General features: G+C 40.9%; 1 protein-coding gene across 1 annotated transcript; it reads right to left on the bottom strand.

The window, feature by feature from the left end:
* Positions 1 to 308: 308 nt before the first annotated feature.
* klhl21 (kelch-like family member 21) lies at positions 309 to 18242 on the bottom strand. The gene is made up of 5 exons (XM_078255782.1): positions 18106 to 18242; positions 6986 to 8072; positions 5045 to 5450; positions 3789 to 3861; positions 309 to 1867 (listed from the first exon to the last, which is right to left on the bottom strand). The coding sequence occupies exons 2-5, from the start codon at positions 8010 to 8012 to the stop codon at positions 1532 to 1534; spliced, it is 1842 nt and encodes a 613-aa protein (XP_078111908.1). The 5' UTR covers positions 8013 to 8072; positions 18106 to 18242; the 3' UTR covers positions 309 to 1531.
* Positions 18243 to 25632: the final 7390 nt, after the last annotated feature.

Raw genomic sequence — 25632 nt, 5'->3', positions numbered from 1 at the left:
AAAAGAGACTTCAGATACAGTATTAGGGGACCACTAAGGCCTATATAAAAGAGACTTCAGATACAGTATTAGGGGGACCACTAAGGCCTATATAAAAGAGACTTCAGATACAGTATTAGGGGGACCACTAAGGCCTATATAAAAGAGACTTCAGATACAGTATTAGGGGACCACTAAGGCCTATATAAAAGAGACTTCAGATACAGTATTAGGGGACCACTAAGGCCTATATAAAAGAGACTTCAGATACAGTATTAGGGGACCACTAAGGCCTATATAAAAGAGACTTCAGATACAGTATTAGGGGGACCACTAAGGCCTATATAAAAGAGACTTCAGATACAGTATTAGGGGACCACTAAGGCCTATATAAAAGAGACTTCAGATACAGTATTAGGGGACCACTAAGGCCTATATAAAAGAGACTTCAGATACAGTATTAGGGGACCACTAAGGTCTATATAAAAGAGACTTCAGATACAGTATTAGGGGACCACTAAGGTCTATATAAAAGAGACTTCAGATACAGTATTAGGAGACCACTAAGGCCTATATAAAAGAGACTTCAGATACAGTATTAGGGGACCACTAAGGCCTATATAAAAGCAGCCAAAAAGCAGCATGTCATAGGACCTTTCACGCAGAACGGGGCAAATAAGATGCTGCACTTAATAAAAAAATACTTTGACAAACAACACAAAGGTGACATTTGTGCTTCATTGAAAGTGTTGTATATTGAGTATATTTTTGGTATTACAGGAGAAAAGACCTTTAGGATGAGGCTGCCAGTACGCTTCCCAGAATTTCTGTAAATGGCGATCTGACATTCACACTCACTTCAGGCCATGACTGTTCAGATTTGTGGAGGTGAGAAAAGAGCCATGGTCTGTCCTCTCTCTCTCGCCCTATTTTTTTATTCTTCACACATCAACTACTTCTGTCGCTTTGTGCAACACCATGAATGCCTTCCAGTAGAGACTGTCTCAAAATGGGCACGGTTATTGTTATAAAAATGCACCTCCAGGTTTAGCTTCTTTTTTTTTTTGTGACGTATCACTCGCTGCAACCGACATCCACTAAGCTTTATGCAAATAATTGCACGATGACATCACCAATATGCAAATGAGCGTATGCCGTCATTTGCACCTTAGCGAGGAGTTTGTGTAACAGCCGTTTCCTGCAACAAGCTCCAGCACAAAGCACAGTTCAGGGGGGGTGGTTAAAGAATACAACAGGATGTCACAAAATGGGCCTTTTTTTTTTTTTTTTAGTGATACTCCTCACCACCGCACATTCCCGCGGCGAATCGCCGGGCCAACTGATCTAGTGTGAATGAACACTAACCGTTGGATTTGGTTAAATTCCCCCACCTTTGACTAAACTTTGCTATCCATCCGGGACGGTCTCCCCACGCAGTGAGACCAAACGGGGCTAAGAAACACCAGGTCCTTTTGTAACTCAGCCAGTCAACAGACTGCTACAATGAGGGAGAACACACTGAAAATGTCAACATGGGGTTCTGGGCCCAAACTCAGTGCGCCGGGTTCACATCCTGGTTCTGGTTTTGGATGGGATTGTTGTTGAGATTGTGGAGCGCGTGTGGGCGCTGGTGCCGGTGCAGGTGGATGGCGTTCGACTCGGGTATGTCGGTGGGTTCGAACGCACTGGACACCTGCGGCATGAACTGGCGGAATATGCTGACGCTGCCGTGCCAGAATGTGGGCTGAGGCAGTCGTCCGGCAAGAGTCCACGAGCGGGTGGTCGGGTCGTACGCCTCCACCACATCCGACAGCTCAAATGTGTTGTCGTAGCCACCAGACACATACAATTTACCGCCCAGGGCCGCCACACTGCCTCCAACGTGGACCTGGATAAAAGAAATGAGATCAAGAACAAACGGTAGGAAAATGTAAGATACAAGTGAAAGGAAGTCAAAGGAAAATGAAAAAGCTTTATAATTCCTTTTTTTTTATTATTATTATTTTTGGGGCATTTTCGGGCCTTTATTTTGACAGGACAGCTGAAGACATGAAAGGGGGAGAAAGAGAGGGGGAAGAGAGGGAGAATGACATGCAGCAACGGGCCGCAGGTCAGAGTCGAACCCACGCCACTGCAAAGGACTTAGCCTTTATAATTCTTTTTAAGATAATTTTTTTTGGGGGTTTTGTCTTTATTAGATTCTGACAGTGGATAGACAGGAAAGGGGGAGAGAGACGGGGGATGACACTAGGGCTGCACGATATTTTGTTTCATCGTCTACATCGCGACGTGCGCATGCGCGATAGTCACATCGCAGGACGTTGCGATGTTGACGCTACAACTTCTTTGCTGCTTGATAAAAAAGTAAACTTTCACCGTTCTCCTTTTACATGATTGTTACCGGACGACCCTTCCCCTTTAAGAAAGGTGGTCATGTGACGTAACATTAGTCCGACGGGAGGGGAGGGGGGGGGGTGTTATGGGAAGTGAGGCTCTCCTGTGTGTAGAAAAGTACCGTCAGCGGCGGCTGCCGCTGACACAGTGATGCACATGCTTTTCCATGGGGAATGAAGCTAAACTAAATCACCTGATTAATGCAACGTAATCACGACGTATCCCGGCCATTTTTTACCGCAGAAAGCTGCTACCAGCCAGGCTAAAGCTAACATAGTTAGCCTAAAGAAACAAGGCGTCTGTCCCAACTAACGTTATGGTTCGGAGCTGCGACGCTGGAAACGTAACACTAGTCTACAACAGCAGTCTGTTTCTGATATAACGTAATTTACACTGATTTTAGTGCTCTTGGATACACAAGTTTGTTGAAGAGTGTGACATGCAGGCTCTGCATGCACAGCAAACCAACAATCATGATCAATTTTAATCATTTTATCAAACAACCAAGGCAGGCCCCGCTAGTCGACCACAACATTATTAATATCATTCACTTTAGCCTGGATTGATATATGAATGCAATGGTGTCATGTCAGTCAACCAGTGTATTTCTTCCTAATGTCCCTCTCCAAAATCACTTCAGAAGAGTAGTCACAGCGCTTACTTGCTTTGGTTTTTGTAAAGCATTAAAGTTCAACAAAGACTGGTTCACATAAGAACATTTCCTTTTTTTATTTTCTTTGTAGATGCACTCCCCTACAAAATCACCCCAGTAGTTGAGAATGATTTAGTATTTCTAAATAGGGCTATTTATGTCCTCTTGTAAAAATTTGTCTTTTTTTCATATCGCAATATATATCGCAGGAGAAAAAAATATCGCAATGTAAGTTTTTTCCAATATCGTGCAGGCCTAGATGACACGCAGCAAAGGGCAGCAGGTCGGATTCAAACCTGCGCCGCTGCAAAGGACTCAGCCTACATGGGGCGTACGCTCTTACAGGGTGAGCTAGAGGCTGCACCTTTAGACTCCTTTTTTAATTATTCAACTAATAGGATTATTTATCGACTTATTTAGCTATACTTTGGACTCATCTGACAACCTTTTTCTGCCTTTTGACAGTTTTGGGTCTGATTGGTTGATGTCATATTATCAAAAGGCAGTAATCAATTACATTCCCTGCAAACACAGCTTGAAGTTATCAAACTGAAGCCATTAAAAAGGCTACTTTCATTCACGCATCACCTTTACTGTATTCAACAACTAGTGACGCACAGCAAGCAGCTGTTGTTATTTTTCATCTTTGGGCACACTGCGGTGTTGTTGACACTTCTGTTCACTGGTCAGAAGAATTACAGATCACAACAGTTACTAATAATAAATCATGCTGGCAGACTAGTGCCAGACGTGAAATACAAACCTGGGTCATCGGACTAATTTTGTCCCACTCGTTCTTTTGAGGATTATAAACATCCACCTCGGCCGAGTCATCCCTACAAATAGAGACACACCAAAGTCAAGCTGCAGCCAAAACAATCATCACTTCAAATGTGGACATGCAAACTTTGCTGACTGCGTCGTTGGACTATATACAAACATTTCATTTTAAATAATGAATCACATCCCAGTATTCTACATGTAAGTGAGACAGATCATTTAAAATAATAATAATTTAACTGTATATTTAACTCCTGACTAACTTTACCTTTGCATTGTCACTTCTATAACATGATTAAGATATTTTGCACATTGATTTTGTATTTTACAAAAGCACCACATTCTCCATAAAGTGCAATCTTGTTTCGTTATTTCTTACAGTACGAAACCGGGCAGAAAAGAAGACTAACATGAGTCTCATAGTTTACTAAATGAAAAAGTTAAAGGGTAACTACCGTTTTTTTCAACCTGGACCCTATTTTCCTATGTTTTTGTGTCTAAGTGACTGATGGGAACAACAATCTTTGACACTGGTCCAGTATTAAACAAGATTGTTGCAGATGGGAAATGCAACGACGAAAGCCGCGACATGAAATCTGCACTCACATGGGTCCCGTGAAATATGACAGCTACAGTTTATTGGAAAATAGCGTTGTAGACACTGGATTTGATGAATTTACTGTTCATCAGACCCCAGATGAGACAAGAAGCTAACATTAGCGAACACTGCGGTGACGGTCCCTCTGCGTTTGACTCCCCGCTGCAGGAGACGCTGTATTCCTCCGACACGCTGTGTTAACGTTACTGATTTAAAACAGTTTTCCAGGTTAGTGGGGGTGTATACCGCTCAAAACCAACATGAAAAACGTAGCTAGTAATGTTGTTGTTGTTAAACTGTGTGCAAAATGAGCGGTGACGTTAAATCACCGGTTTCAGGTAACGGCACCTTACGGTACCGTCTATTTGCTGGATGGTTTCAAGATAACGGTCGGTAGCTAACATTAGCAGATAAGCCCGTTGACAGCGACGTTATTGTTCATATTTTGCCACAATGTTTCTGACCGTAGTAGTGGTCATAGTGACTGAAAGTGTGATGTGAGATGCTAAAAAGAAACTGCACGCTGTTTTCAGGTAACGTTACTTTTTGACGTTCAGATGTGGAAGAAGTACTCAAATGTAGTTGAGTAGAAGTATAAAGTAGCATAAAAGTGAAATACTCAAGTCATGTTTTCTCCTCACCTGATGAAGTAGATGAGGCTTTTGAGGGTCACAGTTTTGGGTGTGAAGGACCACGGCGGCAGCTGTCCACAGCTGACCATGGCCCAGTGGTTGGAGTCTGCATCGTAGCTCTGGATGGCCATGGTGTCCTCCCCGGTCAGGGAGCCTATGGCATACAGACGTCCACTGCACGTGGTGACCGAGCAGTTGTCCATGGCGTGCAGCATGGGCGGTAAGGCCTCCCAGCAGTCCAGAGCGTGATCGTAGCGCTCAGTGCTGTCCGACGCCACCACATAGAGCTGACCTTTCAGCACACTAGAGCTGTGGTACTCGCGGGCCTTCAGCATGGGTGCCGCCTCTGTCCACTCGTTAACGCTCGACTTGTAGCGCCACACGCCGTCGTAGAGACGAGAGCCATCGGAGCCACCTGGAGGACACAGACAGTGTCTTTACGGTTAATATGCATCAATGATTTACATTTGTTGCTGCTAGGGGTGCAAAGAAATGAATTTTGTTGGCCGAAGCCAAAACTGAATGTGATGAAAAACATGGCCAATTACTGGATGCGGGTTTTTTTTCCCGCATTTAGGATCGGAATCATTAAATATTGCCATTTCTTTGACAGTTTTGACTGTGCTTCCACACTGCCGACATATTTGCTGCATTCTTAAAGTGTGCGAGCCTTTCACTCTGATAGTGTCATCAAAAACGTCATTGTTTGGTAAAATGTATTCAGTCTTTTCACTTATATTATTATTATTTCATTTTCGGTGCATCCCTAGTTGCTGTGCACAATAACTAAAAATAATTATTTATATATATATATATATATATATATATATATATATATATATATATATATATATACACACACACACACACACACACACTTTGTTACTTGCTACTTTGTTGCCCTTAAAAAAGCCTTAAGTACCTTATATATATACACACACACACACACACACACACTTTGTTACTTGCTACTTTGTTGCCCTTAAAAAAGCCTTAAGTACCTTCTTAATACATTTGTATCTAACTTTGACACAATTATACTGTATACTTATGTAAAATAAAAGGTTATGACATACAATCTAAATCTGCCTGTCAACATTATCTAGTCATATGCTGCTGTTATTTCTGTCATCAAAGGAGTAAGCTACCAGTGCTAAATTTGAGGTCTTGCAGGAGACACAAGCTCTGAGTCAAGGTCTGGGATTATTACTCAAGGGAAACACGATGAAGATGATAACACCACTGCTGTCCTGGCAGCACACCATGTCCTGCCTCCCTTTGCCTCGTCCACAGAGAGACCCACTAGCCAAGGAGCCTGCAGTTTATTTATAAGCACAGCCTGACGGCCATTTCATAAGATGAAGGAGCGGGAATGAAAATCGACTGACTGGAGTGTTCACATTACGGTGACTCTCATATACACGGCAACTGTAACCGCTGCACACTGTCTGTGTGGCCTGTCCTCCAGTAAGTGGGACACCAGATAAAGCTGAAGTCTAACTTCAAGATGAAGTACATTATACTCTGGGCTACATTTATACAAGGGCTCACAATTATTATTATTATTATTTTATTATCAGTGAAACAGTTAAATCAACCGGGAAAACACCTTAAACTGTGAAATTTCCCTTAAAACCTTTTTTCCATTTTAACAGTTTTTTTTCATTCACAACAAAGTAATAGTTTACTTGCAAAATGTAATGTGCAAAATAAGTGTTTTTCTCGATTACATTGTTTTTGTGATCGTGAGGAGCCGAAATCGAAATCTCGATCAAAATTTGAATAATTGCACAGCCCTATTTCATACATACATTTTCTATACTCCTATTGATTTCCTCAACTTTCAACATCATTAGTGGAAATTTGCATTGAGTTTTCATGCAAGACCTCAATATTTATACCGTGTAGAAAGGTTTTTTGAATAACTCGTTCTCTCTCTGAATAACTTACCTGTGACGTACATATCGTTTCCGAGGGCAGCTATGCTGTAGCCCCCTCCGAGGTGGTCGGGGAACTCGGCCAGGTAGCGCCACTGTCCGGTCTGGGGGTTGTAACAGTCCACTGTGACCAGCTCATCGCAGTCCTGGTCGCAGCCTCCTACCACCACCAGGATCTCGGCCAGCCCCGTGGACGGCCGCGGCCGCATTCGGTGGCAGGGCCTGTCGTGGCGGTCGTACTCGCAGGATTGGAAGCTACGGGCCTCGTTCACCATGCGGAGGCAGGTGGGCGACAGGTAGACGAGCGGGTCGCTCTCCACGTGGGCCAACAGAAAGAACCTCCGGACGAAAGGGAGTCGCACCTGCTGTAGGAGCTCGGGCCAGTAGTGCAGCCTTCGCTTGAGGTCAGCCTTCACCCAGCGCACGGCGATCTGATAAACTGCCTCCTCTTTGTCCACGCAAAGCTCGTCATCTGACAGAAACTCAAAGAGGCGCTTCCACGGCAACCGCTCAAAGTCCTTCGCTTTGGCCAACTCCATTATGTTTTTGAGGACAAAGCGGCGTGCGCTGGTCGCCAGCTCGCGGCAAGCGTAGGCCTCGGCAAAGTCCTGGATCTCTAAGCAGTTGGAAACGTCCAGCCGCTGCTCCAGGAAAGCACAGCAGGCCTCTTTGACAGAGGGGAACTGAAACAGATCGGCCGTCTTCAGCAGGACGTCCACATTCTCCTGGGTGACGGTGACCCGTCCGGTGTAGCAGAAGTCCACCAGCAGGCCCAATAACTCGGCTGACACCTCGTGTAGAACTACTCGGTCCATAACGCTCTCCCTCAAAGTTCCTGCGAACATGGCCCGGAAGTATGTGCTGGCAGCGGCCAACACTGTGCGGTGACAGTGGAACTCGCGGCCCTCGGCACACAAAGTCACGTCGAAAAACTTGCGCTCAGCACGGAGTTCATGGATCCCCCGCAGCAGGTTGAAGGCATGGGCCGTGTCGAAGAAAGGCAGGGTGGACGGTTGTGTCTGCAAGACTGGCTTTTCCATCTCTCCTCTGGGTGTCTCAGTTTCCGGAGGTTGTGGTCAGAACGATGTTTTTGTCTAAAACTGATAAGACATTAGAAACATACATCAAATTCCAACCCAACACGTGGTACGTATATGTTACACACCATGTAGGGCCGCAACTATAAAATGTCACAAAATAGAGAAAAATACCCATCACAGATTCCTAAAGCCCAGGTCTTCAAATTGTTTATTTTGACAGAGCAACAGTACGAAACCCAAAGATATTAAGTTTACAATCACTTAAGACCAAGAAATGCAGCAAATCCTCCCAATTGAGGAGCTGAAACATTGGGGGATTTTGGGCATTTTTGATTGAAGAATTACATAAATGATTGAAGATTATCAAAGTACCTGACGATTAATTTTCTGATGCTTGACGATTCAAGTAACCGACTAATTGTGGCAACTCTAATAGCATGTTGTCAAACCTATAAAACCAAATCTATACACAGTGGTCAGTAATGGGGAAGGATGGCAATATTTAAACATTTAAAACAACATTTAACAACATTTATATAAGTATTACAGTTAAAAAAGCAAAGAACAAAAGCAAAAGAGATGTATACATTTACATTTCTACAACCTCTGACGCCAGATGAAATGCCTAAAAGCAAACAAAAGAACAAATTCATTTCCATCAGCTAATTTCACTGATAAGTAGTGGTTATTTGATAAACTATACAACCAAACATGTAAGAATCATAACAGCCCACTAAACTATGCTATATTTTTTTACAAAAAAATCTAGTCTGTTTTATTTAACCTTAAAACTGCTCTTTTTCCTACCTGATGAGCGCCTCCAGGCACGTTTCGTACAACAGTCTAGAAGAATCTAGCGAATCTCAGCGTGACTCGGTACATTTGAGCTCCAGCTTCTTACTGTGTTTAAGATACAGAGCGTGCTTGGGCTTAGGGGTTATAAATACACCAGCAGTGTCCATTTCCAGGCAAGAGTGGGTAGGGGGGTGGGGGCCGGGGGCTTAGGGAGAACACCTAACATGCTCTCCCCCCCACTGGTATGTCTCGGTGGTCAGTCAGCGTAAGTAAGTGGTCTTTGAGAGGAGCCAGCTGAGCCCGGGCCTCCTCACCACCATCAGCAGAACAAACCACAGAGCTTCCTGTCAGAATGTTCTGCAGTCAGGTTACCAAAGTAGCACAGACCTGCTCTGATCCCAGCTGACCAACAGGAAGAGGGACGGCTCGAGGGCCAAAAACTATACTCTCAATCAACATTCAGAACTGGCACGAATGGTAAAATTGTACATTAACATGCATTACAGTTGGCTATGAGATTTAGCTGCACTTTGTGTTCAATTACAAATGTTAGAAATTCACTAATTGTAAATATGTGAGTTCTAGCTACTGAAATTTGACAATTTACTGCTTTTCCTTGTCTTACATTATTATAGTAAACTGAACTAGAGCAGCAATGATTAGTCGATTAAGGCAGTGGTTCCCAACCTTTTTGGTCTGAGGTACCCCCCACAGCCCTGTCAGTTTAACATACATACACATAACCCTTCATTGATTACCAATGTATGTTTTAAATGGATAACACTATTCATTATAGAAGAATAGATAATGCTAAATTTTTCATAATAGTCAATATTTAGGTTGGTTTGGTCAGAAATTGTACTACTACTTAAGAGTGAAGCTGAAAAAAAAATCTATTTCCCCCCCCAAATTAGTTGAGCTGCTCCACAGTCTTTCCAAGTGTACCCCCTGGCGACAGCAGAAGTAATCACTGGATTAAGGCAGAAAATAAACACTATTTTGATGACTGACTAATCGTTTGTTCCAGCTTCTCAGAAGATATGTTGCTTTTCTCTATTTAATATCATTGCAAAGTGAATATCTTTAGGTTTTGGACTGAAAAAAAAAATTGACATCACTATGGAGTTCTAGTAGTTCTAGTATTGTAATGGGCATTTGATATTATTTTCTAACATTTTATAGACTGAAACGAATAATCAATTAATTGAGAAAACAATCAGCAACAATATAGATAACTAAAGCCATAATCTGAATATATTTGAGTTTTGGACTGAAAAAACATACAACATACAAGAATATTGTAAGCCCTGTGCTAAATGTGGAAACTTTGTTGCATATTTCATATTTTTTGTCTTAAGGCCATAAATGTAACAAAATTTGGAGTCCTGAGTCCTTTGCAGCGGCCCCGGTTCGAATCCGACCTGCGGCCCTTTGCTGCGTGTCATCCCCCCCCATCTCTCTCCCACCTTTCCTGCCTATCCACTATCACCTCAAATAAAGGGAAAAAGCCCCCCAAAAAATCTTTAAAAAAATCTAATTTTAGTGAAACACCACATGATAATCTATTACCTTGTCCCTTGATAAGGTTTTGAAAAGACTGCTTAAATCATTCATGGCTGTTTAATCAAAAGTATATTGGATTTTGATATTGTACTGTATTGGAGATTACATTTCAGCTATTCACTCCGGTTACATCACTAGAACATACTGTAAAAGACGAGTTGCTATTGACTTAGTAGGTACCTACGTTGAAGGCCTTTCTAGGAATCTTGTCATTGTCTGAGGATTATCTTCTGAAAATACACAGGTATCTTCTTACAGCGATTTGTTTAAAGGTTGCAATAAAGCCCCTCGTCCTCTGGCCAAAGCACTATACATTCCACACGAGGGTTCAACAATGCAGCGGTGCACATACTGTACCTCTGAGGGATCAAACTGCTCTCCTGAAAGGCAGACAGGACGACCTCACAACCCACACATGCACGTAACTGCAAAAATGCACAGTGTAACTTCTGTGTAAGTGATTCCCTTTATGTTAAGAGGGGATAATGGCATTTCCTTACATAGACGTGAGCTTTCCTGTCACTCAGTTGTGTATGCGATTTCTTACTCCTACTGCCCTCTGTTACAAAGAATGAAAAAAATTGGAGTCAACTATTACATCAGGTACATGTTTTAGCCGTTTTATCTTTTATACACATTATCACAAAGAGCAAAGCCATGATTTAGCTTAATACCGCAACAGTCAGAAGTATTGAGCAACTTACAACCGGTGTGTTTCCTAACCAGATCCAAGAATAGCCGACAGAAATTTATGCTAGTTAGGTGAGAGGGAGGGAAACAGTAGAGGTGTGGAAACAATCTCACTGCTATGACTGACGAGTACAGAGAGACCAGTGTAAGAGCCAGCATCGAAGAGAAATGGACCCTATGCCCTTTTTAATCACTTACTATAACAGTATAAGCCTGTCTGCTCCAGGAGCTGAACTCATGACCTGTAGTTATATTCAGGACAAAAACACTGCAGAGTACAGTGTCAGAGAACTTTAGTGGCATCCAGCAGGACAAAAGTCTAGAGGAAGGTGGTGGGTGTTATTTTCTATTCCTTAAATTGGTTGATAAGAAGGTCTAAGTTCAAATGCCACGTCTAAAATTACCCGGATGCTCGGGACTATCTCCGCAGTGTGTGGCCCATAGAGCAAAGACGCTAGAGACTTCCTCCAGCCGAGCCGGCTACTTCCGGTTTAGTGCTCCGCTAACTTAAATGGGGATTAAACGATTTAATCGTGAGACTCTTCTAGACTTTGCAACATGATCAGACCTAATGGATCAAATACGGTAAAACGAATCATTTCACTGGGGGTTTCTATGGAAAAAAATCGTTTTGGGCCCCATGGCATCACGTGACAGACACAGAAGTTGCAATTTTTCTTTTTTGGCCTTGTCTATTACTGTATTTGGGAACCATGTTACTAGTGTATCTGTAGACAGACAATCAGAAGAACTACTGTAAATAGGAACTCTCTGACTAAATGAACCTACTGAATCAGCGTTAAAACATCCAGGAACAAGACTAAGAGTCTACAGACATGCTAAATGCTATTGTAAGCATGATGCAAACATGCTCACAATGACATGGTTAGCAAGTTGATGTTTAGCAGGTAAAATGTTTGCAATTGTTGCCCTCTTAGTTTAGTTAGCATGCTAGCATTTGCTAATTAGCACACCAAACACAAATTGATCAGCTGAGACTGATGGGAATGTCATATATATATATATATATATATATATATATATATATATATATATATATATATATATATATATATATATATATATTTTTATATTAGGGCTGTCAGCATTAACGCGTTAATCGCGATGCGATTAAGGGCCGAGCATAAAACGTTAATTCTTTTTAATTGCATTATTCGCATGCCGCCATTTATGCATGCAATTCTATTACCCCAAGTGAAGGAGTTCAAGTACCTTGGGGTCTTGCTCGCGAGTGAGGGGACAATGGAGCGGGAGATTGGTCGGAGAATCGGCACAGCGGGTGCGGTATTACATTCAATTTACCGCACCGTTGTGACGAAAAGAGAGCTGAGCCAGAAGGCAAAGCTCTCAATCTACCGGTCAGTTTTTGTTCTTACCCTCACCTATGGTCATGAAGGCTGGGTCATGACTGAAAGAACAAGATCCAGGGTACAAGCGGCCGAAATGGGTTACCTCAGGAGGGTAGCTGGCGTCTTCCTTAGAGATAGGGTGAGAAGCTCAGTTATCCGTGAGGAGCTCGGAGTAGAGCCGCTGCTCCTTCGCGTCGAAAGGAGCCAGTTGAGGTGGTTCGGGCATCTGGTAAGGATGCCCCCTGGGCGCCTCCCTAGGGAGGTGTTCCAGGCACGTCCAGCTGGGAGGAGGCCCCGGGGAAGACCCAGGACTAGGTGGAGGGATTATATCTCCAACCTGGCCTGGGAACGCCTCGGGATCCCCCAGTCGGAGCTGGTTAATGTGGCTCGGGAAAGGGAAGTTTGGGGTCCCCTGCTGGAGCTGCTACCCCCGCGACCCGACCCCGGATAAGCGGACGAAGATGGATGGATGGATGGATGGATTCTATTGCAATTCAAAAGACAAACCACCTGGCTTCCAAGAGTCCAAGTTTTCAGTGAGTGTATAATGTTTATTCAGGTGCTGTTCTGTGCATGTGAAAGGGGTAAATCAACAAAAGGCCCAGTTTACATGAAGCTGCTTACAGTGTGTCCTCTATCTCTTGGTTTAAAGGCTAGCATTGCCCCTAGCTGCAAGCTTGGAATTACCACCACAATACAATTTGCATACAGGCTTCAACACTGTTTTGCATTTTTGCCATCTCAGTAGAATAGCTTTACTGTGTACAGAATTGCCTTGGCTATTCATATTTAATATCTTAGTTTGCAAGTGTCAAGCTTAGGCTGCTTTGAATATCAACTTAGTACATGACAGAGTATGTGAAAAGAAGCATATAACCTTGAAGACTTTTTTTTTCTGCAACAGTGCTCAGATTGGTGTACTAGGCTAACAACCACGCCAAGACAGCTGCTGTGACTGCTGTCGCTCCGGGCTGCTGGGTCCGAGGCAGCCGGAGTGGAGTGACCCCGTGGTTCTCCACAGCTGAGCCCGGCCATAAAAAGGCAACCACGCCACACTCATCTCATCCCCCACTGAGGGGGGCCAGCACGAGGCTAGTGCTGTGTTCCATTTGACGTGGAAGTCAAAATGTACAAGTTCCCAGTCGAATATTGCAAGCGGAACGCCCCCCGAAGGAAAGGTGGGAGACCACAAAATCCAACATGGCTGCTCTGTGCTTCCGTTAACCGGGTTATGAGAACTCCAATTTTAACCGGAGTAAGGTGTTATATGGGGTTTGGGAAATCGGGGTATTGCCTTAACCCGAATATAATCAGTTTGGCATGTAAACGCACTGACTGATCATAGCTTAAACTGAAGGTTACTTCCCAACCAAAAGTGAAACATGAGAACGGTTTCATGCTCAAGTGAAATGTAAACATCAAATAAACAAACAATTAGTTCAGTTCATCAGTTAATGAGTAAATCAAAGAATGATCTGAGACTTCGAAGTCTTGTTCAAAAAGAGCAAGAGGCCGTTTTTACATTGAAATTAAATGTGATTTGCATTTTAACATAAAATATTTAAAAAATCTAAATCGATGTTCAGCAACAATTAAAAAAAAAATCTTGTCATTACAATAACAATGTTATGTAGTGTTGGTTTGATTTTTTTTTTTTTTTTTTGCAGTTTTGTGAAATTATTAGAAAATAACAAAGATGGGGACAGAACAGAGTACCCTAAAAAAAGAATGGCTACATAGTGCATGAACACGGAGAAACGGCCACAAAGGGAGATGAAACATTTTGCATGAAAAAGATCATGTTAGATCAGGTAAGTGAGTGAGTTCTTATCAATACTAAAATATGAAACGCATATCCAGATTCCAAAATAGCAATGCAAAAATATCACACAGCACATTTTGTTAAAAAGAATTGAGTACTCAACTAAATACATTTTTACATAAATTTTTTCTGTTTTGTTAGCACTAAAGCTGCAAAGATGAATTAATTAATCGATTAGTTGTCAACTTTTAAATTAATTGCCAACAATTTTGATAATCGAGTATGAACTTGAGTAATATTTTAAGAAAAAAACATACAAATCCTGTTAATCCAGCTCCTTTAATGTGAATATTTTCTTCACTCCTCTATGAAACTGAATATATTTGTGCTGTGGACAAAACAAGACATTACGGACTAGGGATAAACCGATTATCGGGCTGTTTTTTGGCAGTTTGCAGATTATCTGTATTGGCGTTTTATTTGCCTGATAACCGATAAAGTTAATTTATTAAAAAGTGCACTATGTATCCCAAAAGTTACATTAAAGGACAATTCCGGCGCAAAACGAACGTAGGGGTTATTAACAAATGTGTACCCACTTGATCGTTCTCTGGGACATGTTTTCATGCTAATCGAATGTGTTTGTAGCTTGAAACAAGCTAGCGCGGACCGCTGATTAGCTTACAACGCTAGTATTCGGGGCACAGGGAAAGTAAAAACAAATTATACCACATATTTATACCACTAAAAAGGCTCAAAATATCACCACACTTCAACGGCAGCATAATGAGGGTCCCTACATGTTAACCGAAGCATTGAGAACTTTGTAAGTGTACAGACAGTTTATTAAAAAGAGAGATTATAAAGACAGTCGCATTCTCGTATACAGGCGGCTATCGTCTTTCCAAACTATCTTTTTGATGTCAGAAGCACATTTACTCAAAGTGAACGTACACCCAGTAGAAAATTCTGACTGTGTCGCCACCTAGTGTTTGCTCCATGCAATGCCCCCACCTGATGCAATACATCAGTTCACATTACACTCCTGTGCAACGCTACATCACACTTGGGTGTAATCCAAAGTCATACAGACTACACCCATCCACAATTATATCTGAGAAGTCACTGCAACACTGGTTATTCTTGCAACGAAGTGTAAAGTTTGTTCTGAATATGCAGTCTGGAAACATTGCAAAAAAGTTAGTCTCATACTCAGACCTTTTTTTAACAATAAATCACGAAGAGTATTTCATGTTTCAATGATAAGCCTTGTTCCAAGTTATTCTCGCATTGCCAGACCTTACTCCATAACGCTGTGGAGTAACGTCTGGCTACACCACACTATACATTCTAGTATAGGAGAGGAAAAAAAAACAAAAAACACTGGGTTGTTGGCTTTTCTTTAAACCAATCACAATCGTCTTGGCCGGCGCTAAGCTCCGGACGCAGTGACGGTGGCTCTACAAAATAGTCTCCGGAAGGAAGTTGTTTAGGTGGAACATTCGCACCCCGCAAAAGAAAATGGACTTACGGTTGAGCATGTAGGCGAGAGGCACACAGTGGAGTAGGCTCCCGACGCTATTAACTATATTTCCTACAAAACCCATACTTTCTCACTCTAAAACGCACTAGACTTTTTTTTTGCTTTTTCAATCATCGATGGCGGCCAAAAGCCGACGGAACGAGACTAAAGCTACTTCTGCTACACCTGCGGCCTGTCCTGCCGCCTCGGATGGTAATGGCTCCGCAGCAGGGTCTCTCAAGCTACCTGTCGACCTGGAAAATCTCTGCATGGTTTTGATGTCAGACCTGACTACAGCTATCACCAGTCAGCTAAAATCCGCCATTGATACTGCCCTTGCACCCATCGCCGCCTCCTTAGAGGGGTTTACGGCAAAGTTTGAAGCGCAAGACCGCCGTATAGTTGAGTTGGAACAGCACCTCAATGTGTATAGCGACAACATCGTCTCGCTAGAAAAGGCGGTTAAGGATCTAGCTACATCCAACAAGCAAATGACCGATAAGATGGAGGACCTCGAGTCCCGCTCCCGCCGCTGCAATCTGCGTGTTATCGGCATTCCAGAGGGTGCTGAAGGACATGACCCCAGTTTAAAGTGGTACAGAGATTGCATTTTTCGCAATCAAGGCTCTCAGAAATTTACCCAGAGGTGGATGATATCTGTGTCAAGTGTGGAGCAGTTCCCTGCCATCTTAGCCATATGTTTGCCCTTTGTCTAGAGATGTTCCAATACTGCCTAAAACGCTGGTATCGGGAAGTACTGGAGTTTATGCACCGATCTGATACCACGTAATAAAGCCCTAAAGAAAAAATACGTTAAAGTAGTTTATTTATGTTCTTTTTCCATTATAACTGACTGTCAAACTGCATAATAAAAGAAAGTTCTGTGGCATTCATGTTTCACAAAGAGTTTAACCTGAGCCAGACCGATAACAAAGATAGAAATAATATCACATCCATACAGGGATAGTAGTATACAGTTGTTAAAACATAATAAAATATATAACACACTGGTATCGGATCGGTACTCGGTATCGGCCGATACGCAAGTTCAGGTATCGGAATCGGGAAGCATAAAATAGTATCGGACCATCTCTACTACTAATAGGGGTTTTAACAGTATTTAAACATGAGTCATTCGCCAAGTTTAATTTCATCTTTGTAGTTTTAGATAATTTTGTATAAAAATAAGGATATAATAAATAATAATAATGGCTGTCTCCTACATTAAACTGTAAGCCTGTGAATACCACATGAACGCATTTACAATGTATACGAATATTGTAAACATCTATACTGATTAAGAATAAATGCATGTTGTATCAAATATTCTGTCCACAGAGATTATCTTTCATAATTTATACACATAAAACTATCTATTATTATTAATGTATATTCATATTATTAGTATTGCCTAACTTTTTGAGACCGCTTCCATGAAAAATATACATATAGGCTGCTAATATAACAATTTAGTCGTAAAAACAAGGAGAGGAGTGGGGGAGAGCCTATGAGGCTGAGGCAATATTACGGCATTGACATTAATAATATAAATCGATTTCAGAATCATATGTATTATATTACTGGATTAAAATAAGTGATGCGTTTATGTGTTCACATCATAATGCATAAAAGATTGATTTATATCCTGTATTAATAATCTAAATCTGCAAAGTATCTAAAGCTAATGAATAAATAAATAAATGACGTGGAGTAGAAGTAGAAATAAAATGGAAATACCAAAGTACAAGTACCTCAAAGTGTAGCTAGCTACTTCAGTAGCCTACAGTAATTGAGTAAATGTACTTAACGTTAGTTACATTCCACCACTGGTTATTATAATTTATAATAAACATTTGCATCGCTCAGGCCATGCAGCCATACAAGTCCACATTATTGAGCACAGTGAGGCCTCAGTCAGAGAAAAAAACGTCTCTTTCCAAAGCCATGTTTGGCCCGTGATAATATTCAAATATAGTAGCTAATGCTAGATATAACGTTAGCTCAGATGCAGTGCTAGGCCCAAAGACACACACAGAGTCACTAAAAGCTACTAATGCTAACAACACAGCGCACGAAAAATTGTTCCTTCTGTCTAGCTAACTGTACTCAACTTTCCGCCGCATTACGTATCGACTCAATTTTCAAAACACCCGTGTACAGTAAGTGCAAAAGGGCCACTTCGTGTTTATGATAGCGTATAGTCTGCATAGAAGCACTAACACGCCCTCAATTCACCGCCTAAAAGAACATAAAAGTCATGTTTATACAAAGTTAGTAACGCTCGTGATGTTCCTATCGGACATAACGTAACGTTACTGCTGCTGTCAATCTGTCCTCCGCTTGGAAGAAAATAACCTTAAAAACATGCCAACACAGTTTTAGTCAACTTACCAGTATTTGTCTTTACCGGATGTTAATAATTTTAAAGAGTGTAACGAGTTAACGCCGTAGTATCGAGCTGAAATTAAAGTTTGATGCTGCGGATCTCTTCGGCCTCTTCTGCGCCATGATACCCTCAACTGTAATGAATGTTGTCTTCAAGGGCTGTCGGAACTATCAAACTTCACACGCAGACAATCCCACACTAGACAACCATTGGTTAGTAAACTGTTAGGAATTGTATGTGATGAATCATTCCTGGTATATGATCGTTATTTTACTATTGGTTTAAGTATTTGTTTGTTTGGCATAGAGTCTACATTTTCTACTCATTCTGTCACATTTCTGTACACTGCTGTTCGATGTTAAATAAAAGCACACCTACAAACCACAACAACTTGCTTCTAGTCATACTACGACAGCTACTATACAAATAATAACAAATAATGAAAATTAAACAAAAACAATAAAAAATACTAGTAATACTAATTGTCAAAATATAGCCTAGAAATAAAAAAAGAACTTTGTAAAAAGTTGGGGAAATATGTTGCAAATAGTTTATTATTTTGTTTCAAGACACCAAAGAAAAACTGAACTTCTCGTCTCTTGAGTACTTGAACGCAGCATTTGAAACTCATAAATCTCAGCTAACGCAAGAAAGTATTTATGGTCCTGAAAATGTTGTCAAGCATTTTTAATTGCAAGGGTCCCCATAATACACGCTTAATTACACCAGTGACTCTCATTTAATAACATAACATTGCGTAGGTTTTGTTTTTAGCAGTTAGCAATGTCTGAAATCACGCTCCAGGTTCCCAAAGTTACCATTGCCACCATCAAAACCAAACACAACATCCAGTCTGTGTACTGGTGCTTCACTGGTTTCAAGTTCAAGAGAAGCTTCAACTAATATTTGTTATTTCTTAAGTGAAAAAAAATCCATAATAATAATAATAATAATAATAATAATAATAATTTAAAAGTTCAACAATTGACTGCGTGAGGAGTTTCTCTTTTTCTATAAAGCATCAGGAGGCAAGACCATGACTGAATAAATTCAAGGTTTACTAAGAGGCTAGTTAGAGCTGTGAATATGGAGAAAATACAAAATGTTTTCATGTCAAGCTTCCCCGCATCTGGGACCTTATGGGTCAGAATTCAATTTATTTGTTTATTTTACAGGGACAGTGCTCATTAATCAACAGCAAAGTAACCAGTAAGAAAGATCATGGGGATGTTTGTTTTAATGTGATTTGTTTTAGAGAATCTTTCTGGAAAAATAGAACCATTTTGTAACGTTATGGAGACCTCTAGTGGCAGCTTTGGAGAATGAAACAAAAAAGGTTAAATCCCGGTCAAAAGGAGATGTAAGATGTTCTGACATGTCAATTTAGGAAAGAACACAGTCCCCGAATTTTTTCTCAAAAGCCCTGAATTTTTTAAACCCTTGTGTTGTCTTCGGGTCAAATTTGACCTGTTGTCTAAATGTCTATATCAGAAATATGGGTTTCATTTCAACTACCTGATTTTGATTACCCAAAAATAATATGGATCATTCCATACAACGTGCTTCGCAAGTACAACAAAAATCTATACTTGCATTGAGTTTTGTGTGTTTTGTTAAATTTTTTAGCATTTGAAAAAAAAATTGAAATTTTTCGAAACTGTTAACATATGCCATTCTGTGATTATCCCTCCTTTAATTTTAGTCTAAATTCATGAATCTGCTTTTTAACTCAAGAATTAGGTATAATTTTATTGACCATGAATTCCAAAAAATACTGTAAGTGTAAATCTAGTAATGAGTTGGTGTCAGTAGTGTTTATACATGGTAGTGAAAAGAAGTGTTAAACGTCAAAAAAGTGCCAAAAACGTTGAAAAAAGCGCCAAAAGAGACAAAAAACCTTAGAAAAAGTGATTTTCAGTTTTGACCCGGGAGGTTAAGGTTTTTAAAATAACTTTAACTTTGTGTCATTTCCCCTCAGTTTCTCTGACTGGACTGGAAAATCAATAGAGCAAAAGTTCTATCACTGGGGAAATTGTCATGGTTGTGATTTTCTGTTATAGTTTTTCCTGTTTTATTGTGTTCATTTTTTCCCCCCATTTCCTTGTCGTTTACTGTCTCTTGTGTTCTCTGTTGCGTTTTATCCTGTTTTCATCCTTGTGTATGTTTTATGCTTCAGTTTCCTGTTTTATTTTGTAGTCTCGGTTTCTCCCATGTCATGTCTTGTTTTACTTCCTGCCTTGTGTTTTCCCGCCTTTGTGATTTGTCTGCCCCACCCTGATGTGTTTCACCTGTTCCTGAGCCCTTGTGTCACCTTGTCCCTTGTTTCACCCTCGTTACCTTGTGTATTTAGTCTCTGTGTTGTCTTTGTCTGTTGTCAGATCATTGTGTGTGTATGTCTACCTCCTTTGTCTCGGTATGCCAGTTTAATAAACCTCAACAGGTTTATTGAAATGTATTGAAAAAAAATGTCTGGTACAGGATATACAATCCTCTATTCCAGACTCAAGCAACACAAAACAAATATATATATATTCACATATAAAACACATTAATTTCATGACTGCTTTCTTCAGGTCTCCTTTTGTTGTATCCCTTTTTATTTGATAAAATCCTCAAGCTCACCACTGCCCTGTTGTCTCTGCATTTTTGGGTCTGCCATTTCCCTAATCGTAACAGAAATATCAGCATTCATTCTGTGAACTCTACTCCAGCATAGTGTAACAAAACTAGGTTTCAAGATTAGAAATGCTGTTTACGTTAAATCCCTACCCTACCTATGTTATGTATAGTCTAACTTAAAAATAGTAACATGAGACAATTTTGTGTCTCTTTTTAGGTGGTAGAAGTGAAAACTCTTTAATATTTGTTTCGTTCTGGTTTCAGAATGATGAAGACAGTTGGAGAACAATGTGTTCATGAAAATCATGTTTTTCTCAAATGATGTACAGATTTGTAGGTATTCTATTAACAAATATCTTGAAAAATAGTGCCTTTAGCTGCCGTAAATGGGAGAGGAAAAAAAAACATTAAAAAAGTTTGGGTTGAGCCCGAATGTTTCCAACGTCTGGCTCCGCCCCTGCTGCTATAAAGCTGTACTGTTTCCTTACTGACCGCTTACTTATTAGGTAATTATCATCACCAAACTTCCCCACTTATATTTTCCAGGACTCTCTTAAACATCTCTTGCATTTGGGCTTTAAAAAGGTAATTCAAGTCATCTTTTGAACATTACTGTGTTTGCAAAAAGTGCTGTGCAATCAGTTCGACACACTCATAATTCAAAAGTCTGAGCTTGAAATGATGAAATCCCACCAGTCCTCCATCAAGCCTCCGAGTGTTTGCCATCCTCTCTCATCTTTTTAATTAAAAGCCTCATCAACATTTTCCTTTCTCCCACTGCCCACATCTGGAAAATAAATACTTGCTTGATGGAGTATTCACAACCTATTCATTATGCAAATAAATCTCATAATGAGGTATATTGTGCTATAATAAGCATTTTAAGATATTTGTGTGTTAACAAAAAAAAAGTTGTCTCAGCCTAAACAAAAAAAGAACTGCCACAAAACATGCATATGAAATTCAGATGATTCTCATATGCATTAATTAAATAATCCATCATGTGTTTCCAGCCAATGTTAACCGGCAGAACACTGAATATCCCCTAAGGCGATCACACTGCTTAACATTCAGTCCGCGGAGGACTCCTGTACATCTATCTACCTTTGCTGCTCACCCCTCAGAGGGGGATATGTGGAGGCAAGAAATAGATGATGGCCCCAGAATGTAAAATGTAAAATAAAGAGTGAAATGCCCTTTGCAGTGCAATTAAGAGTGACCTGCTGCTGAACTTTCCCTGGCCTCCCTGTGTCCCTCAGGCAGTGTAGATGCGGATACTGCTCACGGCCATCTTCCACAGGGGTCGCAGTGACACGTGTGCACGAAAGGGCTGTAAAATGAGCCACTCAGAGGGTCTTCTCACAATTAATACTGACATTTTTGACTTGTCACTTGACACAGGTTTATTAATTCAATTTTGATTATGACACTTGGTTATCCTTCTCACAGGGAGCAGGGACATGTTTGAGCCTTTAGCCACAAATAGGTTTATAGACATAGTCTGACATTTTTTTGGGAATACACCTATTTGCTTTCTCGCGATTTAGATAAGAAGATCGATGCCACTCTCTTTAGGACAGCTATGAAGCTACAGCCAGCAACCGGTTAGCTTAGCTTAGCATAAAGAGTGAAAACAGAGGGAAACGGCTAGTCTGGCTCCATCCAAAGGCAACCAAATCCACCTACCAGCACCTCTAGAGCTCCATGTATCTTGTTTGTTTAATCAGTTCAAAAAAGTGTAAACATGAAAAGTCAGGACAAGTGTATTTCCCAAAATGTTGAACTATTCCTTATTTTTTTAATTTAAGTCTGCTATTCACTATCCTTTTAGCCATGTTTTTGGTCTACACACAACTCCTGGGGCAGTAACTCTACCTATGGTACAGTAGGTAGGCGCTTTTTCAACGCACAACTGGCTTTTTCTTCCAGTTGACCTATGTCAAAATTACCGACCGGCCACTAAATTAGTAATATTAAACAACTTAATGTTAATTTTGCAGAGAGACAGTGTTGACAGCCCCGAGATGGACAATCTGTTGAGCCATCTCCAGATGTCCACTGCTGCCTCGGCGGGGAGTAAAACCGATGGACCGCAGGCTGTTTGCTGCCGATGGCCCGCTGCAAATTTGGCCAACACCGTTTTATTGTATCATAGCAACGATTTGTATTATTTCCGGGTCAAAAACCACTCCAGCAGAGTGGAGAGAGGGGCAGTCTGAGCATGTGCAGACGTTTAACCTGATCTTACTCTGGTTAAGGTGTATACCGTTCTCTTAATACATCCATGGTGTATACATGGAGGAATACTCCGGTTACTGAAGGAGTTCTCTAGGTCTGTTAGCTGGGGTATGACAACTCCGATTTTAACCGGGGTAAGGTGTTTACATGGCGTTTGAGAAATCAGGGTATTGCCTTAAAGGGACGCTATGCAGTTTTGGCAATTTCTTCGCTGTTTTCTCGCTTTTTGCTCGCAGGTTTCTCTATAGAGCTCCCCCTATAGCTTCGGAATAGAAATTTGGCAGCTCCTATGTTTACTTGTGTCTGACTCCTCGCTCGGTCCGTCTGCCGTTTCCTCTTTCTCTGTTCCTCCGACAATGCTTTCCTAGCTTTCTGCTTCTTTTTTGCCAGCTCAGCCATGACGATAGTGTGAAAAACTCCATCGCTACCTTGTTCTTATAGCTAGCCGGTTCCTGTATGTGTGCAGTGCCGTGAAGCAATTCGTTAAATCGCGAGACTGGCCGAAAGTTAGGTAGTAGTAAGTAAGGGTAGTTTTTCTGCTCACAGGCGCTAGGGGGGAGCGAGACGACCACCATTCAACTCGAAAAAAGTCATATAACCATTCCAATGACTCCGAAGCTGTTCAGTTAAGCTAAATTAAGCATTTTCTTTTTAAACTGCATGTAAACGCACTGTATGTTTACAAGCTAGCTGCTAACTTTGACTGGTTGTCGTTAAGAGCTGAGCAGGTAGTGTACACTGGGTTTTTACAACTTTATTTTGCTAAAAACAGCTGCCTGGCGAGAGTGGTGTTATAAAGAGAGTTATAAAGCTCCGTGCAGCTGAAGTGAACTGCAGAGTCGAGTGATAAATATCTGCGGGTTCGCCATTACGAGCAACTTTTCATATACACAGTCATTTGAGGTTTTGTTATTATAAAAATATTGATTATAGCAGCTTCAATCCTTAGTTCACCATAGCAGTGATACGGTCGAACATGATCATCAAACATACTTGTGTGTGATCCTGCAGTCAGAACAGAGCCACATTCTCCTTATGTTAATATCTTTTGCGTATTGGTAAATATTGTAAAAACCTTGGAATTTGTTTTACCATCAGCCCAAGATTGTACCGTTTCTTTGAGTGATCCTTGTTTCTCCAGGAACACACAAGAGATATGAACACAAAGCATGTTAGACAGAAAAATAAATGTGTACACCCTTTTAGTCACTAGATGGAGACATTCCATAGTTTTTATGTTATTGCTAAACTTGCATGTTGACCCAATAGCTCTCAGGACAAATATAATATCTCTCTGATTAATCATGGAATAATAATGGAACAAAGAAGATGTTGGCACTATAATGCTTCTGGGTATCCCTGACTAATTGCGCTGGCTCTAAACAAAACTTTGGGTTATATTTGAGTACTGGCAAGGCTGTCTGTTTACATCAGGCTCTACATGCTTTTAATTTGAAGTTCCCATGCTGTGCTTCAGGATTGGGTTGCACCAGCTACTCATAAATAAACAATAGGTTTGTGTCCCTCCTACAGAGTGCTAGAAAACACTTAATGTGAGCGTTAACATAACTTATGATTGTTCCTAAACCTTTTAAATGTAGGTATGACTTTGTTTTATTTATATGCACATACATGGAGAAATAAAACAAAGAAACAGCGATTAGACAATTATGTAATAATTATTACAGGCCTAACGCCGCATTCTGTGAAGAAGGTACAAAGAGCACTAGCCAACAGAGGCAGAGTAGGGCAGGTCGTCTGTAAATGCGGATGGGGAAAAAGTCAATTAAACTACTGTAAATAACAGGTTGTGCTCCTGCCAATGGCTGTGAAAGCGGTCACTTGGCATGCGGATTTGGAACATTTCCAAAAAATCTCTCTTTCACACTTATTGCTAGTGTGCCATTGGTTGAACTACCATGTGCCAATGATGGCATGTGTGCCTAATGTTGCTGACCCCTGCTTCACACATTGATATTTCCACAATAATAAACCATTCAAACTGTATTTAAAACGTCCATCTCCCTTCGTTCTTTCATATTTCACTCCTCAGTCAGGGTGCTAATGTTAGCAAGCTAACGTTAGCTTCGTCAGTTAACGTTAGTTCCGTTGGCTACACAACTCCTGGCAGTTAGTAGGTGTAAGTGTCTACAACTAATATCTAAACAACTTAAGTTTAAGATCATGGGCATGAATTTCAACAGATGAGGGGGACAATAAACATAACATTTCTAAAGAGCAATTATTGAAGGGGACACAAATAATACAGCCACAATTGTACAAGTGACTATTTTCTCTAATACAGATGATGCTGAACTGAGAACTGAGCCTCCTAGCAAGCAAGCTAGCTAACTAACTAGCCAACCAGCTGGCCACTAAATTAGTAAAGTTTAACAACTTAATGTTTCATTCACACACTATTCACAGCATAGAATGCGCCCTCGCCAGATGAGAGTGTTCGGCTCATTTTCTGGAACCAGTGTGTAGCATGAAAGCACAGTGGGTGGATAGCAAGCTAGCTAACTAACTATCCAAGAAGCTATCAAACAAGCTAAGTAACTTTATAATTGCTAACATAGTGGACTCGTGGAAAAATACATAATTTTGTTGTCGTTATTAGTTAGCTTGCTTGCTAGGAGGCTCAGTTCTCAGCTCAGCATCATCTGTATTAGAGA

This window comes from Sander vitreus, chromosome 7, assembly GCF_031162955.1.
Source record: "Sander vitreus isolate 19-12246 chromosome 7, sanVit1, whole genome shotgun sequence".
NCBI lineage: Eukaryota > Metazoa > Chordata > Actinopteri > Perciformes > Percidae > Sander > Sander vitreus.
The sequence above is the reverse complement of the archived record's forward strand: the minus strand, read 5'-3'. Positions and strand labels throughout refer to the sequence as shown.

What these genes read in the sequence shown, in the direction of transcription:
- klhl21 (XM_078255782.1), bottom strand. Translation starts at nt 8,012, where the DNA reads ATGGAAAAGCCAGTCTTGCAGACACAACCGTCCACCCTGCCTTTCTTC. An exon ending in AAACGATATGTACGTCACAG is followed by an intron (nt 5,451 to 6,985) that starts GTAAGTTATTCA and finishes TGTGTCCTCCAG; the next exon opens with GTGGCTCCGATGGCTCTCGT. An exon ending in AGCCTCATCTACTTCATCAG is followed by an intron (nt 3,862 to 5,044) that starts GTGAGGAGAAAA and finishes CTCTATTTGTAG; the next exon opens with GGATGACTCGGCCGAGGTGG.